We start from the raw sequence: 19,048 nt of genomic DNA, 5'->3' as shown, positions 1-19,048 counted from the left end.
CGGTTTATGGCAAGTGTAGTACCACGCTGCATGATGGGAAATGAAGTTAAAAGTTAGTTATATTATATATATTATTATAGTCAATAATCATGTTAATAAGCATCTTACAGCACATCATAACTAACACTTTGTATTGTGTTACTTAAAACACTAGACATATCTAATCCTTTTTTCGACTTCTGTATTGTATCTACAGACCAGAAATAAAAGGCTTTCATGTCTATTCTATGGTAATTTTTTGACTTTCACTTGTGTACGTTTTTCTGCATCCTCTTAGACACTGTGCCATTTTACCCTCAAGTTGATTAGTCATTCAGTGGGTGGCCTTTTTCCAACATACGCCATCATCCTCCTCTATGCTCTGCTTTGATGATACACTGGAGACTGGAAGCTAGGGAGGGTCAGCAGAGCCTCATTCACTGCATGCTTATAGGCAAGAAACCACTCTTTTATCAACTGACCCATGAATATTTATGACCATACAAGGGGAAGAAAAAAATTATAGTAAGCTTTTTCAGCCCTGCTTTCACACAAAATGTTGTGCATGACTGGTTCAGAGAATGTGTGTTAACATGTTGCTGAAGCAGCTAGAACTAACACCTGACAGGCCGTGTCAACACTGGCATGACATATCCTTGATACAAGCTGGATATAATTCAGTGAAGCTCAAAGAGGGCAATCAAAAAGAAGTATCAAGATGTCGTGGTCCATCAGACAATCAAATCCTGCAATACGCAATTCAGAGATGTTCTATATGTGCAACTCTGCAGAGACTGCATTGCTGAGGGGGTTACATCACTTATGATCTCAACATAACATAAAGGATGTCCAAGATGTGTTCTGCTCTGGCTCTGCATGGACAAAAATCAATGTCAAGTCTAACTTTGGCACAAAATCGAGCTCTAAATGCTCCATGTTTGCACCTCAGGAGACGAGGTGGAGCCTGAAGATGCCCTGAAGCTGGATCATCTTTTCTTCTTCCTCCAGGGGTGGTCAGGCCAAGAAAGACAGTGTTTCTAGCTTCTATTTTTTCATCAGTTTGTTTATCTTAACTCACCACTATGCCTCCAGGCGCCACAACATTGTACAATATGCTGTCCGTTTCTGATTGATAAAACATGTAGTGTGGGCTGCTGCCCTCATTGACATACCTGAGCCTCCCAGCAATCTACTCCATCTCTATCTGCTTGTGTTTAGGGCCTCTGTGTTGTTCGACCAGACCAGATTGTTGTCAACACAATAAATTCTCGTATGGCTCCAGCAGATTCCAGCTCCTTTAGAAATCAATACTTCCAGCTTCTTTGTGTTTCCAAATGGCTCCTCTACCCCCACCACACTCCTGACTATCAGGACTACAAACCATAAGACCGGTCAAAGTGAACTGAAGGTGGTACAGAATCTTCTGTGTGTCCAAACATATAACTTTTCTTAGATAAAAGACAAGAAAGTAAAACATCTTGGGGAACTGCTACGACATCAAATGGCTATAATTCAATGAGAATTGCTGTTCAATACAATTAAAGGGCTTTCATTGCTGCACGGCCATCTGAAACCGTTCATTACACCTAAAACAACTCTTGAGAGCTGAGACCAAAGGACTTCTAACTAAGGACTAATAACAAGCCTGGACATGAGATCTATCAGTCTGTGATTACACAGAATGGACAGTGCAGCCAATTTGCACTCTACACATCCACAGTCTTGTTCTATTGCATCCTGCACTTCACATATTGACAAAAATGTGCACAGTAAAAGACCTGGATGTGCACTTTAAATCTCTGGGCATTAGCATGGTGGGTTGCGTGGATGACAAAAAGTATTTGACTTTCTATGACAAGAAATGGACAGAGTGACCTGCCCCCAGACAGTAGGTGGCATTTAAGTAAGTGTCCTTTTCATCTCTGTCACCTTCAGCTCAGCTTAGCTCAGCTCTCTGTCTTCACTTTAACAGCAGTTCAGTTAAAGTTACCTCTGGCCTAATGGACACTAAGAAATGAACACGAGACAATGAAGATTAACCAATAAAGACACAAACAGCCACTGACGACCAAAACCATCTACTGATCTAAAATGTTTAAAAACTTCTGAACCATTAATCCTATCATTACATGTAAAAAAATGGTGTAAAATACAGTTTGTCGTCTTTTCATGGTCATCAGATATAACCCATTTGGACGTTCAGAGGCTCTGGTGTGAACGTGGAAACACCGTCATCTTCTACAATATTGATTCACCAGTAAAACCCATGGAGTTGGATCAATCACTGGATGAAGACACTTGGTTTATGTTCAATTAATTATATATTTTGCTGAAAAAAAAAACACTTTTTCTTCAGTTTTCTCTGTTGCTGTTATGTTAACCTTCAACTTTGAGCTTTTATGAACATATACAGGATCAGTTAATTAAATACAGGAAAATACCTAATGTTCACTGAAAAAACACAAAATGCAGAGGATTATGTCATGATAAATTGTGATAATCACTTAAGAAAAGTAAATATATATAGAACAAAATATTTTGGAACTGATACATAAATAACACTGGGTCTTTATGGGTTAAGGTATTACACAAATCTAGCAATAACAACTAATAATTTTTCAATAATTGAAAAATCTTAAGATCAGATATGGATGGTATGGTGATAAAACACATAAATTCTGTGTAGAGGTGTATGTAGCACAGCTGAGTTTTTATCATTCTACAGTATATACTAAATGCTGAATACTAGGCCTCGGTGTTACAAATGATACGCCATGAGGCTACATTACCTTCTACATTCACTTAAGGGGAGGGTGATGTATGGGGTAATGTGGGTTCACTGCAATCTCACTGAACCTTTCATTTAAGATGGGAAAACAATTTTTTCCAACTTCTTCATATTGTTATTCAGTTCCTTAAACCTTAAAGACCTTCAGCTGTTTTTGTGATGACTTCTACATGACTTTTTTTCCACACGTAACCTTTCCTTGATTTCCTGATTGTTAGTGAAAAACAGGTATTTTCCTAATTCACTGACCAAGTAGAAGTTCAAGAAATGCCAGAGTAAATTTGAAGGTTAGAATATCAAGAGAAAAAAAGAGAAATAAGTGACTTTTACTAAATAATATATTATTAACTAAACATAAAAACAAGTATCTACAACCACTATCATTGGTTGAAATACATGGGTTTTACTGGTGAATTCGTGCAGAGGATGATGGCACTTCCATGTTCACTGTGGAGCCTCTCTACGACCAAAATGGTCATTTCTGATGCTGATGAAAAGCTGAAAAATTGCATTTTATCTGAATTACTTATATGTATTGATATGATTAGTGGTTCAAAAGACATCAAACATTTTAGATCAGTACATACTTTTGGTCTTCAGTTTGTGTTTTGGTCTTTGAGGTTAAGTGTACATGTATTTATGTATGTGTACATACAAATGTACATATAAAGGGTGTTTCAGAAAAACAAGTAGACTCAGAAAAAAACTAAATAAAACCAAAATGCGAAGACATGTCATTATTTTTTTCCTGTTTTATGTATGCAAGTAAAAGACCAATGGAACTTGTCATCCATGGCGACAGATTTCATATTAACCCTTACACTTCCATGCGCAAAAGACTTTTATTTGCACAATTCAAATGAGCACTGTTCACTGAAGCATGAAAACTGACCTAGGACACTGGTGTCAATCAAGGGAGAATCACATGGTCAATAAACACAAATTTTCAAAATGTCTTTGCGTTTTGGTTTTATGTTGTTTTTTCTGAGTCTACATTTTTCTGATACACCCTGTAGAGCCCAACAAAGTAGACTGTTTCCCATTTCATTTTTTTTCACAGCCCAGTATTTGAATTTACTATAGCACAGCAACATCACAGAAGTAATCTTCCTTCCAAGCTTCCTGAATGACTTTAACGTCCTACTACACTGAGCATTTTTCGCTCTACTTTAATTTTCAGCACTAACACCAGTGGTAATTCTAACATGACTCCTAAATATGGCCACAGACGACAAGAACACCGCAAGAACACATTTTAAATGTGGAAAATGTAACCAAACACATACATGAAACAGTAACAGATGTCTCCTTGCTTGGTGCCATATTGGGCAAAATCATTACTTTCACAGAACCCTTATTCCTCTGAGTAGTTTATATATTTCATGAGGTCCAAATGGTGTTTTGTGCAAATCAGGTTTAGTCTCCTTCAGGCTCAACCAAGTGTGAGAATCCTTAGGGATCAACAGAATGAGTGTCCTTGAGGCAAAGTAAAGTTCACTTTAAAGTATGTCCCTCAGGCTGTGGCTTCCTCTGAGACTGTGGTCTCCTTAGGACACTCAGTAAAGTGCTCCACATGTCCCATCTCAGCACCACATGGCAAGTGTCGTGTCGCTGCAATAATATGTCGTGCCTCATTGAACAAGCTTATTGGATCTTCCTCAGAAGTGAGGTAAGTGGTGTGCTAAATTGAATGCAATTCATAGTTTTTGGGTGGAGGACCGCTCTGCTATTACATTAGGTGGAAGAGAATTACATAGGCAGAGACAATATTGCAGCTGTTCAACCATTACAAGACGCTCATGGCCTTAGTGAAATCATATTTCAATCACTTCAGCAGTCTCAGGTGACTCACTGTAAATGAGGACAAATGAGAAAATTAAAATGACATCCTTCAATTTTGGGGCCACAGAGCCCAAAGCCATTGCTAATTGAAATCTCCACTCACATTAAAGAATAAAGAGGATTTTAAAGAAATCAGCTGAATCGTTGCTAAAAAAGAGCAGACCTGCTCTAAGTAAGCCAATGATGAATTTATCTGAATCAGTGGAGCAGAATCTGTCAGAGCTGACAACTGTGTTCGGAAACTACGCTGAGGGTCTGCGCATTGAGCCTCCAGTTCCAGCTCAGTTCTCCACATCACTAGGCGCTGTTTCACAATCGCTCACTTGGTTCTGCACATGATCAAAACACAGTGAATGAGCCGAACGAGCCGTGTGCCAGCCTCGTGTTAGACCAGGCGGTAACGTGCTCACACCACCTAAGACAACATCAACAAACTGTCAGCTCACATTGTCTTCTCATTTTTAGGAACAATATCGATCAGTTGACTGGAAACAATACAATTGGTTTATTTAAATATAACACAAGTCAGGACACCGATACAAACCATCTAAATCACCTTTGAAGGCTTAATTTACACCAGCGCTACAGAAAAGCTGAGAGTTCTTAAATCGGTACTTACTGAGGGGGGCCTTTAACGTAAGCTCATTTTTCACTTATTGATAAGTTTTTAAAAACTGCTGGGTGGTCAGGGTTAAAAAATGATGCATATATTGTAATTCCTACATTCCTGTCATTACTTTTATACTCTAACTGTATAAAAGCAGAGTTAGAACCATGTAACTATAACCTCTGATGCATTAGTGGGACAATAATGACATCAGGAGGGAGAATATTATTATAGAAAGGTGAGGAAAACGCAACTAACAGAAGACGACACACAAACCTTACCAAGCCTTAAGAGTGTAGGTCAAGTGTTTTTGACCAGTTCTATATAAATATAAGCATCTGATTTGTGTAAACTGTGCAAGCTTTTTATACTTGTGTGTCTGCATTGCATGTTTAACTTGCAGCCCACTGTAGTCTTATTTAGTCTACATTTCATTTAACTAGAATTTCATGGTATTGTTGTGCATGTCTTATGTCCTATACAGTTTTCCACCAAAATGAATGTCTGGGCTACTTCTGGGCAAGATGCCAGTTTAGAATACTGTAATATTGATATGTAAACTCTATAAACATTATTTTGCTGTGCTCCAAGAACCCCATGGAGCCATACAATTACTGGTTTGTATGCGTTGGTAAAAGCCAGTAGTAGTGATAGAAAGATTAAAGTTGGGTACACGGTCAAATCTGCCATCATAATAAAGATTTCCACATTAGTCTTTATTGATACTAATCTTGATAAATGTCAAAACATGATTTTTTTCCCCTGGTATAAATCTAGATTTTTCACCCTAGGAGAAAAATTGAACAAACCAGATGCTTATTTGTGTCTTTATACTGTTTTTAGGGGTGGAAGGGCAGTGCACTGGTTATCACTACCACCTCACAAAAAGAGGGTGTTGGGTTTGAACCCAGCCCCAGTTAGTAGCTGCTGTGTTGGTTCTTTTCATGAATTCTGGCTTCTTCCCACCACCCAAAAATATGCACCTTAAAGAGGTCATATTTTGCTAAACCCACTTTTATTAGTCTTTGGTACATTTATTTGTGTATTTGGACCCTAATAGTTCAAAAAGTTTGAATTTGAACCCTCCAGGTGCTGCAAAGCTATCTTTATATTCATTTTGGCAAAAATCGAGTCGATTTCTACAACCTGTTTGAATTCCTGCTTAATATGTTGCATCTATAACTAGTTACATCATGACATTTGCACATATAAGGTCAAGACTCCCGCCAAACGTTTCTTTGAGTATGGAGAAATGAGACAGAGCAGCACGGTCAACAACCTGGAGGGGGTGGGGTGTGAAGTGGCTCATTTGCATTTAAAGGGCCAGCGCTCAAAACGACCTTTCTGGTGTCATTACTTAGAAATAGGGTTGAAGATGGACCTGTGGAGTTGAATTAATGAAGAATTCAGACCCAAGCATAACATCTGCAGTTTATGTAGACCATGGGGAACTGTTTTTAAATGCATAATTCCATTTAAAGCAAAATATGACCCCTTTAATAGGTTAACTGGTCAGGGTCTAAATCATCTGTAGGTGTAAATGATAGAGTGAATGTCTGTTCAGGGACAATTACAATCTTGCATGTACAAAATTATCTAAACAACACTAAAAAATGTGATTAGCCAGAGAAGCATGACAATGTTAGCTATTTTTTTCGATCAGGCTGGTTGTATACTGTTCAGAATACGAGTCCTGTCGGGTCATGGTGTGGTCTGATAGCTGCTGTCATGTTCAGTTTCATGTCCACACTGGTTTTAGTTGATCAATTGCCCAATACCCAAGTGTTGGTGCTGCTCTGGAACCACTTTTCCTTTCTGTTTCTTTTGCTGTCGAAACACAAAGACCTTGTTCTAAGTTTACGCAGACACTCCAGATGCTGGCCCTGGAAATGCCGAGAAAATGGGGCTGTAAGAGGTGCTAGGGTATTCTGGATCATTTTTGTGAACTGTTAGGTTTTCAAGTTAACACATAAATTCTCTTTTCATTGTTTCTGTATATTCATGGGTGATCTACATAACTTTAATGTAATTTCAGTCATATATTGTGATTTTAGGGTGAATCTGTAATGTCTGCTCTGCCCCTTGTCTCTTGCCTAGTTTTGAAAAATCATAAATTTAAATAAAATGATTTTATTTTACATGTGGTTAAGAAAAAAGAAGCATGAGGAGATTATTAGGGGATTATGATTCCCAGCAATATCTAAAAGAGAGTTGAAATGTGTTCAGTGCATTTTTAACTAATGTAAGTGACTTTTTTCAGTTTCATTTCCCTTAGCTCTTCAGACTTAATAACCCTCCATGAGAACATTATCTTTTTCTCCACCACATCAAAGACCAGAAAAATACTGATCTGCTGTCTCACATCTCATTTTTGGAGAATTTTACATATAAAACGGCAGGGTTTGCTGCCATGAAATGATCAGTCATTATCAGTTATCAGACATCTTTGAAATACTAAAATTTTAATGTCTTAACATAAATTATCCAGAAACAATATATTAAATTAGCCTCACTATATTGAAGTGGGTAGTATGGGCTGAAAATGTGTCTGACATGAATGGTTTATATTCGGATTTGAACTGATGAACCCAAATCACTAGATTATATTTGAATCTGAAGAATGTGAATTGAAATGTGTTTATTTGGAACTAATTTCCAATGGACTTCAATATAATACTTTGTCAGTGACTTGAATCAAAACTATATTTCATCCTCATTGAAATTTCTCTGCTGTTCCTGATGGGATGTACATTTGTTGTGAGTTTTTGTCTTTAACTGCACCACAGTTAGTGAGTTTAATATCAGTTTAACCTGATCTTTTACTGTGTTTGAGAAGTGAGTCAATACCAGACTCTCACTGATATTATGCCAGTTCTGTATCCGATTCTGTTCAGTTGGAAAGCTTGACCAGCGTTTGTCATGATGAACATCCTGGTGACCACATGCCAGAGTGTCTTTATAAAGCCTTGCCACATCCTATTAAACTGAGATTCCCACATTTGTAAGCCTGGGTCCTGTTTCCTATTAATATGAACAGAGGTCAATGAGACATGCTACAATTTACATATGGTAAATGGTAAATGGACTGCACTTCTATAGCACATTTTCTACACCTTCATGGTGCCCAAAGGGCTCTACAATGCCCATCACCCATTCACTCATACACCAGTAGGCAGCTGTTGCCATGCAAGGCACTTCCAGGCCCTACTGGGAGCAATTTAGGGTTCAGTGTCTTGCCCAAAGACACTTCAACAGTCAGAGTCAGGTTTTGAACCGCCGACCCTTCTGGTCATTGGATGATTTGCTCTACCAACTGAGTCACAGCCACCCATATGTCAAAGTAGAAATTTACAATTGAAAAAAGTCACAGTGTGTGGTCAATATAGAAAAGAACCATCTAGTTTTGTGTTAAACAGCTCAATAGACTTCATCTTTCACTGCATGTGATACACGTCACCGACATTAAAATGATAATTACCTTGGCATATTTCACCTCATTCTTCTAGAGTAAGGTATGAAGATGCAAAAGCCACCGGTCATGTTGAAGCTGCTGGGACATGTCACACAGTCTGACACCGCAATTGATTTACCATAAACTGTCACCTTCTTGACTTGTAAAAATTCATTTTCAAACTGACAAAGACATATGTATGAATGACGTATAACTTGAACATGATAAAATATTATTTTCTTCTGACGTTGACTGAAGTGTAAAGTTCCTGTGTGGTTCAATCAGAAGAAGTGGGGCTTCACCTCACTAAACTTTCACATGATTGTTGATTTGCACACACAAATCCAGAAAACATGACCAAAAAATGAAGCAATCGGTTATTTTCTGTTTTGGTTTTGATCTATCTAGAACAGATAATGCAAGAGTTCCCCTCATTTCAAGGTGAACTCATTTTCTGGGTGTATTTTCTTTACCTGCAGCCTGATTTTGGATGTTTCCTAAATGTTATCAAACTGGAAAAAAATTGTTTTCTGCATATATAAATAACGTCATTTTAGATTTTTTCAAGCAGTTAAAAAGTTAAACAGCTTTAATTCTCATTAAAAGTGATTCAGATTCAGTGTCCAGTAGCCATATAGGACTTCAAATTCAACTGACCATTGACGACTACAGCGATGTCCACAAAGTCGATCTCCCCGCGTGTCTCGACGCTGGCCTCACAGCGGTACACGCCCTCGTCAGCTTTGGTTACCTGATGGATCTGCAGGTTGTTGTTTGGCAGCACCTGGAACCTGCCTTCACAGAAGAAGACAAAGAAGACAAAGAAAGAAGATGGAGAGGAGTGAGGGGCGGGAAAGACAAAAGAACAACAGCGTTTGATAGAAGAAGAGAGAAGCTAGATAAGAAAGTTAGGAAAACAGCAGGAGAAAATTGCCATCTCCACTCTTTAGTAGTTAGACTGTCAATCTTCACTTCAGCACATTTACCTGATAAAGTCCGCATAGATAAACACTCCTGCAATTACAGTTCCACACTCTCCTGCTGTGGCCGCTGTGAGATTAGCCACGACTGATGAGGAGGCCTCCATCTCATTTCTCTCAAGCAAAGATATTTATACCCATGCATCGTAATTAAAGCGAAATGATTAAAAAAAATCCCTTCTTCTTCATGTTTCATCATCACCGTGCCACCGAAGATTCAAATTTCAATTAAAAAAACGTGAGAGATTCAAGGGGTCACTCGTTCTAATCAGTGTTCAGGCATGCATTTTGTCAGGGAGGAGGATGGGGAAGCTGTGTAGAGAGTTGTAAATCAGAGAGGAGGAGAAGAGGAAATGAGGAATTGTAGTATGGTGGTTCCCTCTATTGCACCTGTCTTCTGTCACCAATGAATATTACTGAGAGTGAATCAGTCCTCTGAGGTGCTCCCCTTCCTCTGTCTGTCTCCTCTCTTACAAATTAAGCAGACCTCCCTCCTGATATTTAACACTATCAGAGACAGCGCTGGGTGGGATCACAGCGCTCAACTGATAAAAATGATATGCATCGGCTCCAGATCAAAAAGGACAGCACAGGCCTGACAACCTGAGTGCGAATTATTGTCAGCCTAAGCACCGTGTAAATACATTTACTGGAAATAGGCTTTTTTTAATTGTTGCAGGGTGCTGGTTTGCGTGTTATCTCATGGGATGAAGCGTCTCTGAATGTTACCATCCAACTGCTCTATAATCCATCGTCTCAGCTGCTTGTTAACATGGTTTCTATCCAAGTTATACGCCTCCTCCAGAGCTGATGGGGTTTCTATTCATAGAATTTGATATCCTTGTCTTATTGTGAAAGCAAACAAAGGAGCGGAATAGCATTTCCTAGAGAACCCTATTTTTTGGCAGAGTATTGCATTTTTCAATGAGAGGAAGAATGGGGCATTTTGGGACTCATAATCAACTAAAAATTCAAGTGTATTTGGCAGGTTTACATTCAGAAATTATGCTTTTAAGTGCACTGCTTACATGAAACATTCATTATCATCAGAGTGAATTTGACATCACTGTAGAATGAAGCTAAACAGCAAGTTACTTTATTAATTGACATTCGTTAAAGCTCCTGAAAATCTGGCTTCTCAACTAAATTATATATTCACAAAAAGGAATTTAGCAAAAAAAATGTTACTTGATTCATATTTTTATGATAATAACCTGGCAACATGACGTGGGTTTCTATCCAAATATATCTCAAATTTTACCAGAATTTCCAAAAAGTCGGCAAAAGAAGATGCTAATTTATGTATGCTTCCATCCTCTACTGTCAAGTGAAAATTAAGAGCTGGTTCTTCATCATGATTACCATCATCATGGTTTAAGATTATGCCAGATAGATAGAATTTGTCACAATAACACACTACCTGAGCTGTTGAAGTGGAGCTGATTATAAGAGGTAATTTGTTTTTGTCAAAGATCTGAAACTGTGGTCTACTGAATGAACTATTGGTCTGATCCTCCACAATCTTTGTTTCTGCAGCTCTTGACAAGTGCTGGCATTTCATTACTAATTTCCATCTAACATGGCATTTATGCTTATTTCTGTTCTTTTTCACCATGAATCCATTTTTATTCAAAATTTTCACCATTTTCCTCTCGAAATGTGTTCATTGAAAATGCAAATAAAAACGGTTAGATGGAAACACATTTATTGATAGACAGACCCACAGCTCCAAAGACTGTGATTTAGACGTGTCTGTAAATGTGAACAGGTCATATTGTGTTTAACAACAGATTCTTGTATATGCGTTTAGAAAACCCAGGGTAAATTCCAGAAAGCTAAAAGCAACAACTTAATATAAACATAACGTTCTATGCACTTTTAATACCCCTCAGCCAAATATAGTGTAAGATTCTGTTGAAAGCTATTGCCCTATAATTTAGATGAGATTGTCTTTGTTTAAAACTTATTACATACATATTTAAATGTGAAAGTACTAAAGATATTATAACTGCACAAGGCACAAGGCCATTTGACCGTGAAAAAGTAGGTCAAGGTCACCCATTTTCAATAGGCTTCTGCTCCATGCCAAGAAGCATCCACAGTATAAATTTGGTGCTAATATCTCAATGTATTCTTCAGATAATGCGATTATGTTGTTGAACAGACAAACAGACGGACAGATGGATGGACAGACAACAAAACAATTACAATACCCCTCGGCCAAGGGATAATAATTAGTGCATAGCTAACCGCTAGCAGATGTATAATAGTGCATTTATTCATCATCAGCTCAATTTACAGCAGTACAGTATTACCTGCTGCCCTCAGGTAATTTGTAATAATTAAAGAGATCATGTGTAACTTAAATCCCATGTGAATCAATCCTGTCTGTAATTCATAAAGTCAAAAAAAAAAAAAAAAAGAAAAAAGGCCTCCCCTATTTCATCAAACACAGACGTCCTGTGACATTACTGGTTCCATGCAAAATAGCTCTGTTGACATTTCTTATTTGCAACATTTTTCTTTCGACCATGCATTTATTCGGTCTATTTCCTGGTCAAGGACCATTCTACAAATAAATAGTTTTGGGTAAATAGGTTTTGGGCACAAATTCAAAGGCTCACACGGCAAAACGTTAATAGGCATCTCAGAAGGAATTAGAGGAGCTTAATTCCATTAAGCAAAACTTATTAAAGGGATTTAAATTGTTAAGTGTCATAAGTAACATTACGTCTATGTAAACGTGGCACCCAAACTTCAATGGTGATTGGACTTTTTCCAAGTTTAATACTGCGTTGAAGAGAAATGCTTCAGAGACTTTGATCAAAAATGTACTCTGGGAGTGGAATAATTACAGCTTAGCAAACTCCATCTGCGCTTTCATTACCTCCACTTATTAGATCCTGGCCTTTCACTCTAAAAGTTTGTATTTGTCATTACTTCTATGTTATTGTGTTATTATTTGACTGGTCTGATCCACTTTAGATCATATTGGAAAAGTACCACGAAAAGGTACCATGCTGAGTCTTCAACAAAGGCAACTAATGACAATAATAATAGAGAGAAAATTGTTAAATACCATTGTATTGTCTTTTATTTGATTTTTCTTTTGTTTGTACATGGCGTTGAATGACCTGAAAATAATATTTTATCTGCTTTATCTACAGTCCCATTTTTCTTTACATTGGAAATCACTTATATGTATTAAGGTGACAGAACGTTCTGAACCCGTGCTTCTTGGTAATTACCTCTTCATTTTGCAAAAGCCTTTGAAAGGACCAATCTAAAGAAAGGAGTTTTGTATTGAAATTATCTTACAGTAAATGTTCTCTCCCATTTACTTCCCAAAAGATGGAAAAAAGTGTGATATAAAACAGTAATAGTACAGTCATAGTACAGTAATGAGGGCAGGTGTATGTGGAGAACTTACTGTGGTGCTCCTCTGTGATTTCTTTGTCCTGGTAGTACCACACTACCATGGGTACGGGCGAACTAATGACATCACACACCACCTCCGCCGTCTCTCCATGGCGGAACTCCTGTGGTGACTGAACATCCCGAAACGTCAGCCTCTCTGCAGATCAAACAAGATGGAGATTGAACAGTTTTTTGGGTTTTTCTTCTTTTCAGTAAGTATTCAGAGAAGACAAATTATTGCAGGTCTGAACATCAAAAGGAAAATAAAAAATAAAAAACTGCTGCGCCGCTGTCTTTTTAAGTACGACAGATTGGAGACATAATTTAATGTTCAGGGTTTGGAGAAAAGTTGTTTTAAAAAAGGCTTTTCTCCGATTTTCTATCTAGGTTACCTCCTTAAAGCTGAATATTTGTTTTCTTTTAAAGTACTTTTGGGAGTTTTGTTGGAGCATGTGTTGACGTAACTCCTAGCCAAAGCTCAAAAGACATGCATACAGTTGAAGCAGGCTCAACACACGCTAGACATGTATGAGCGGCATACATTCACACAGTAAAAAAAACAAAAAAAAACTAAAGCTAATTCCTGCTTTACTTATTTTCTAGGACTGACAAGACAGCATGTTGGAGAGAAGACAGTTGCATCAAATGACAACTATGAAAAAAAAAAAAAAAATCAATGAGTATCCTGCAGCCTCTTTGTTGGCAAAACAAGACAAGAACACATGCAACCTTTGATTCCCAAAATGTTGGCTTCTGGAATTCTTCAATAACAGCTTCCCGTGTGCATCAGTTAGAAGCAGTGTCCTACCTATTGACAAACATCAGGTGTATTGACAAATTGCTTTTTTTTGCAGGGACACTGTTCTTGGACCAACACTCCTCGACAAACACCACGTGATCCCTCCTCGAACGGTTCTGATAGCGAGCTTTTATGTGAGCTGCGGCTGGCACGGCTAGCGACGCAACCACCTGCTATCATCTGTGTGCTGTATTGTGAAGGTGTGCATAAATCAACGACAGCTCCCCTATCACTTCTTTCCGTTCGCGAGGCTTCTCAGCATTAGCATTTTGGTGTGTGATTTATGCCAGGCTGCTCCCTAAAATGAGCTTTCTCTCCCCGACTGCACCCTCTGTCTGTGAACGTGTCTGGCATTTCAGTGTCTTCATTTACTTCAAGGATGTCTTTGCATGTTTTTGTCACTCATTCTATTGCTTTCTTATCAATTTCCTCTTGTGTTCCACTTTATATTTTCCAAAATACGCTACCCTGTTTGTCCCTCCTCTCTGGTTCAAACAGTTTGGTGTCACTCTCCTTGGCGCCTCCTGTTTGTATCCATCTCTTTTGTAGCCAAACTGCTCAACAAGAGAATCACTAAGAGAAACATCCTATCCCCAGCAACACTCTGCTGCACACTTGACATTGGTGAATTGAGAATATACTCACTACTGACTCCAGACTTTTTCTTCAGCTTTTTGTCCACACATGAGTCTACCAGCCTTATACAGTACGTGGATGAGACCATTTCTCAGCTGGGATGCAGACACGATCAAGTGTTTACTGGCCGATTTAGCTAATTTAACAAAATTGCTTTTCCGGGGTTACTGTTTTTTTCGTTGTTTTGGGTACGCATAAACTGGAGGGAAATGAGAAAAGCTTGCTCAGACACTGTATAAGCAACTTTCCTGTCACTTTGTGTATCTGCTAAGCTACTAACTACTGCAGTTAATTAAATTAAATCATCTGCTTTTCCCCAAGGTGCAACAACGCAGCTTGGAATTAAAGCCAATATAGTAAAGTGTCGACGGCTACAAGATGCTGTCCCCATTTGACTCCCATTCAAAAACATCAACCTTTTAAGTCAATCATTTTTTTTCTTGGAGTCTTATAAAAAAGCTTTGGCAGCAATTTTGTATATTATTGCTCCATTAATAAGATTTTAGGGTGAACAGAATGTGTTGATGTCTGCTGTGTAGGATTTGATTGACAGCTCAGACATTTAGAGTGTATGTTCGTTGAAGAACAGGGTTTTTTTTTTTTTTTCTCCGGCAAGACAGCTCTAATGTTGTTGTGTTTGAGATGACAGCCGAACAAGGCTCTTAAGAAGTGTGTGGTGAGATTGTCACGATCATTATATTTACATCACTTCTTTATAAGACCTGGCTTGTTAGTGTAACTTAACTTCATTAATGATGGCATTATTTGGTGTTCTTTTTTATAGGCCATTTGTCGTTTAGTCCAGTAATTAGTGTGTTTATACAGGAAGTTGACATTACAGTGATTAAATACACTGTCCTGGTTTAAAAAAGTATCCACCTAATAAACCTGATCACATAGGTAATGGCTTGGATTCATTCCACTGGATTCAGAACCTTAACTAATGCCATGAGTAGCGTCTAATTTCTTAAACACCCACCAGTTCGATACAGAATAAGGCTGCATGATATTGGAAAAAAACTGACATTGCGATTTTTTTTTAACCCTGCGATACATATTGCGATATGAAAAACTACTCAGGTGGATATAATAGCTGTGTGGTGCCGACGTAAAAGGTCAAACAAATTAGTTGTGTTTCCTCTCATTGTGGCAGCGGGTGGAAAGCACTGTCGAAACAGAACACATGTTTCAATATCATCCTTCTTGTAGCTGAAATAATTCGATATAACTGACATTGCTTTTCTTTTTGGCACCAAGTCTTTGTTTTCGGTGATTTTCTCTTGTTCGTTGCTCATTTTTCAATATTGTTACCAGTGACTCACTCCATGTGAAGGGGCGTGGTCTGCTTCTGCAAACTGATTAAGAACGACTGTGATTGGTGGATCTCTGCCCACAGTGTGTGTCAGGTAGCCGAGTTGAAATTAGATGACAACATGTTGAGTTCATTTTCCTCCTACATTCCAGGATCTGCGATGTGACTATTGCGCACACATACATTGCGATGACGATGCTCAAATGATATATTGTGCAGCTCTAATACAGGGCATCAACACTGGGCTGTGTTTCAATGGAAAAAGGTCATGTGATCTGATGAGGCCAGACTGACCCTGTTCCACAGTGATGGGTGCATCAGGGTGAGAAGAGAAGCAGATGAAGTGATTACCCATCATGCCTCGTGCCTACAGTACAAGCCTGTCAGTGTTATGATCTGGGGGTTAGCAACGTTATGTGTCAATAAAATGAGGTTCGCTGAATATACTGAATGAGCAGGTTTTTCCATTCATGGATTTTTAACTTCCCTGATGGTACATGCATATTCCACGATGACAATGCCAGAATTCATCGGGCTCAAAACTGTGAAAGAATTCAGACCTGAACCCCACTGAGAGCATTTAGGATGTTCTTATGCAGTGGTCTGACTCTCCCATTAATACAAAACCAGAAGTAATGGAAAAATGGAAGGACTTAGAGTGGCATTGTAGTAATCACAGCTAGACACAATCCAGGTAAATATTATTTGTGTGACTATGATTATTTGTGTGACTTTGGCTGGGTAATGTACAATCATTTGTATCAATATTTAGCGAGTAGCTCACATTAGCTTGTGGCATTTTAGCACATTTAGGAGTGTGTTAATTTTTTCAATAAGTTGGCAATAGCACTAGCTTGGCAAATTTCACCCATTACCCTTTTGTCTCAATATGATCACATCTAAGCTACATGCTCTTCATTTATACAGTATATGCTTTCACTAATGGTATGCTCAGATTTTCACTCATGGAAAAACATTAAGAGATGCATCATCCATAGAGCACAGCAGGAGTTGTATCTCAGAGAAAAGTTCCACAAATGTCAAGAAGGAGCTTATGTATATTTGCATGAGGTTCACCCCGTCTGTCTGTTTCTGATCCACTGTGATTTGCTACTGTTTGTTGCATGATTATAACCCGCCATGATGGAGATGTCAGTAACTGCTGTGAGGATGTCAACAGTTTCCCCCTCACAGGTCATGAATTGCATGTAGAACATGTTGTCGTGCACAGGCCGGTGTGCTACCTGACGAGTCTTGGCCTGTTCTGGCTGCGCACTGGCAGACTGCTGGCTGGAGCGTTCGGCAGGAATTCATCCCCACGCTGCTCATGCAATCTACACTGAGGGCCTGAGTGAGTGACGCCTGGTTCCCATGGAAACAATGGTGTAGGGGAGCTGGTTATGTGGTGAATGAGGCAAAGGCTGAGTGGTGGCAGGTGTGATGGAGGCCGTGATGTCTCCCCTAATGGTTCTCCGGGAGAGGATGAAAAGGCAACCACACAGTAGGAGAGGGTTTGTAAAGTGTGTGTGCTTACAATTCTCTATCCATGTGTGTTTAGAATGAAATTTATGTACCTTGACATTTTCTCCAATTAAAGTGGGGGAGGACTCCTCGTCAAAGTCCATGTGTATTTGTTATGCACATCTCAGAAATCACTGGTTTTAACGTAATCTCTTTGCACAAGTAGGTGTGTGCTTCTGCATGCATATTATACTGTTAACCCATTTCCTGTCACTCTGCCACAGATAAATAGAGGACTGGGAATGGCATAGGATTTATATGTGGAACAAATAAGCTGCCATTACTATAGTGGCTTCTAACTGTCACTTACCATAAGTCTGTGCAGTAACACAAAATTACACAGGGACATTTGACTGTGAACACCTTTGATGAGTCTTTTTAAGTCCTGAAGGAGTGATGTGTGGGTATGGATTTTTATTAATGTCTGCAAAACCGAAGCCACAAAAGTATGCATTTATCAACCATCCAAACTAGATATGACCCAAAAACCTCCAGCTTTAATATTTACACCCTGTTAAATATAGTGAAGCTGTGTGTCCACATGTTAGTTGTGATGCCAATTCCATAGTCCAATACTGAAGTGATGTAAACTCATTTTTTCTTTTTTTGCATGGTCTTTGGCTCAGTTTGCAGACAGTGTGTGGAGTATGCATGCACTTAAACTCCTTACTGGACACAAGATCAAATGGGCGCATGTTGTAACAGCAGAACTTCACATATGAGTCCATGAGTTTAGATTTCACTGCACGAGGCACACTTCTTTATGAATGCTGATGTTAGAGGTTGATTGGATGGAACATGAGTGAGTTTGCTAGGCTTGGAGGCAGGGGGCACAAAGCATGAATGCTTTAAAGCTCAGTAATGTAGATTATTGACACTCAGGGAATAAGAGGACTTCCACCCTTGTTGGAGAGGCCAAGGTGGACTATAAATCACAGCCTGCAGCAATGTTTCTGTGAGTTATTTATAACTTAGTCTGAACACTGCTTGGCCATTTTTTTGATCCAACCCACTCAAATATGTAATAGTTTCTCATATAGGTCAACTCCAAATAATTTAGGTTGACTGTACCAACTATAATGACTCCACTCATGGCTATCTTTCCCCTGCAACTTACCAAAACCACATTGTAGCCAAAAAAAACCCCATCTCTTTGTAAAATCTGTTTTACTTAAATGCACAACTTGAGCTAATGGGTAGTGCAAAAATCATGGATTGCATTCAGTCTTCTTTACTTCACTGTTTATGTTCAAGTATATTTACTACACTGGCTCCCAATCTCTTTTATCTGCAGTTAGATTACCTCAACATTGACTGACAGCAAAAGTCATTCAGCCTATACACCATAACTTCAATTTTGTACATTCCCTTAGTACAATATTTTTCATACAACTATTATCATCAGTCACTATTTCATTCTATAACTTGTTGTGTCGCTCTTTTGCTTTTAATAGCTACATGAAAAATAGATGACATTTAACTGGCTATTTTATTATTTATGTTAGCGTGCATGTTCAACAATCTATTAGTTTATTACTAGTCCATTACATTCAGCTTTTTACATGAAACATACATTAGGTAATTAGTTTGTATGTATTCTCAATCGTAACATGTATGTTAAAGGTTTTCTGACAGTCAACTTACTGAAGAAAATCCATCTATTAATCCTGTTTGGCTGTTTTTTTTTTTTTTTGTTTGTTTTTTTTAACCTCTTTC

The 19,048-nt window shown here is 38.4% G+C and overlaps 1 protein-coding gene across 1 annotated transcript in view; it reads right to left on the bottom strand.

Annotated features, from left to right (window-relative positions):
- The window catches only part of LOC115435660 (neural cell adhesion molecule 2-like), a 410,900-nt gene that overhangs the window by 121,853 nt on the left and 269,999 nt on the right, over positions 1-19,048 (bottom strand). Inside the window, 2 exon segments of the mRNA XM_030158227.1 lie at positions 9,325-9,462; positions 13,078-13,221. Coding sequence (XP_030014087.1) covers positions 9,325-9,462; positions 13,078-13,221 — 282 coding nt within the window.

Source organism: Sphaeramia orbicularis, chromosome 2, assembly GCF_902148855.1.
Source record: "Sphaeramia orbicularis chromosome 2, fSphaOr1.1, whole genome shotgun sequence".
Classification (NCBI taxonomy): domain Eukaryota; kingdom Metazoa; phylum Chordata; class Actinopteri; order Kurtiformes; family Apogonidae; genus Sphaeramia; species Sphaeramia orbicularis.
This window is presented reverse-complemented; position numbering and strand designations above follow the sequence as displayed.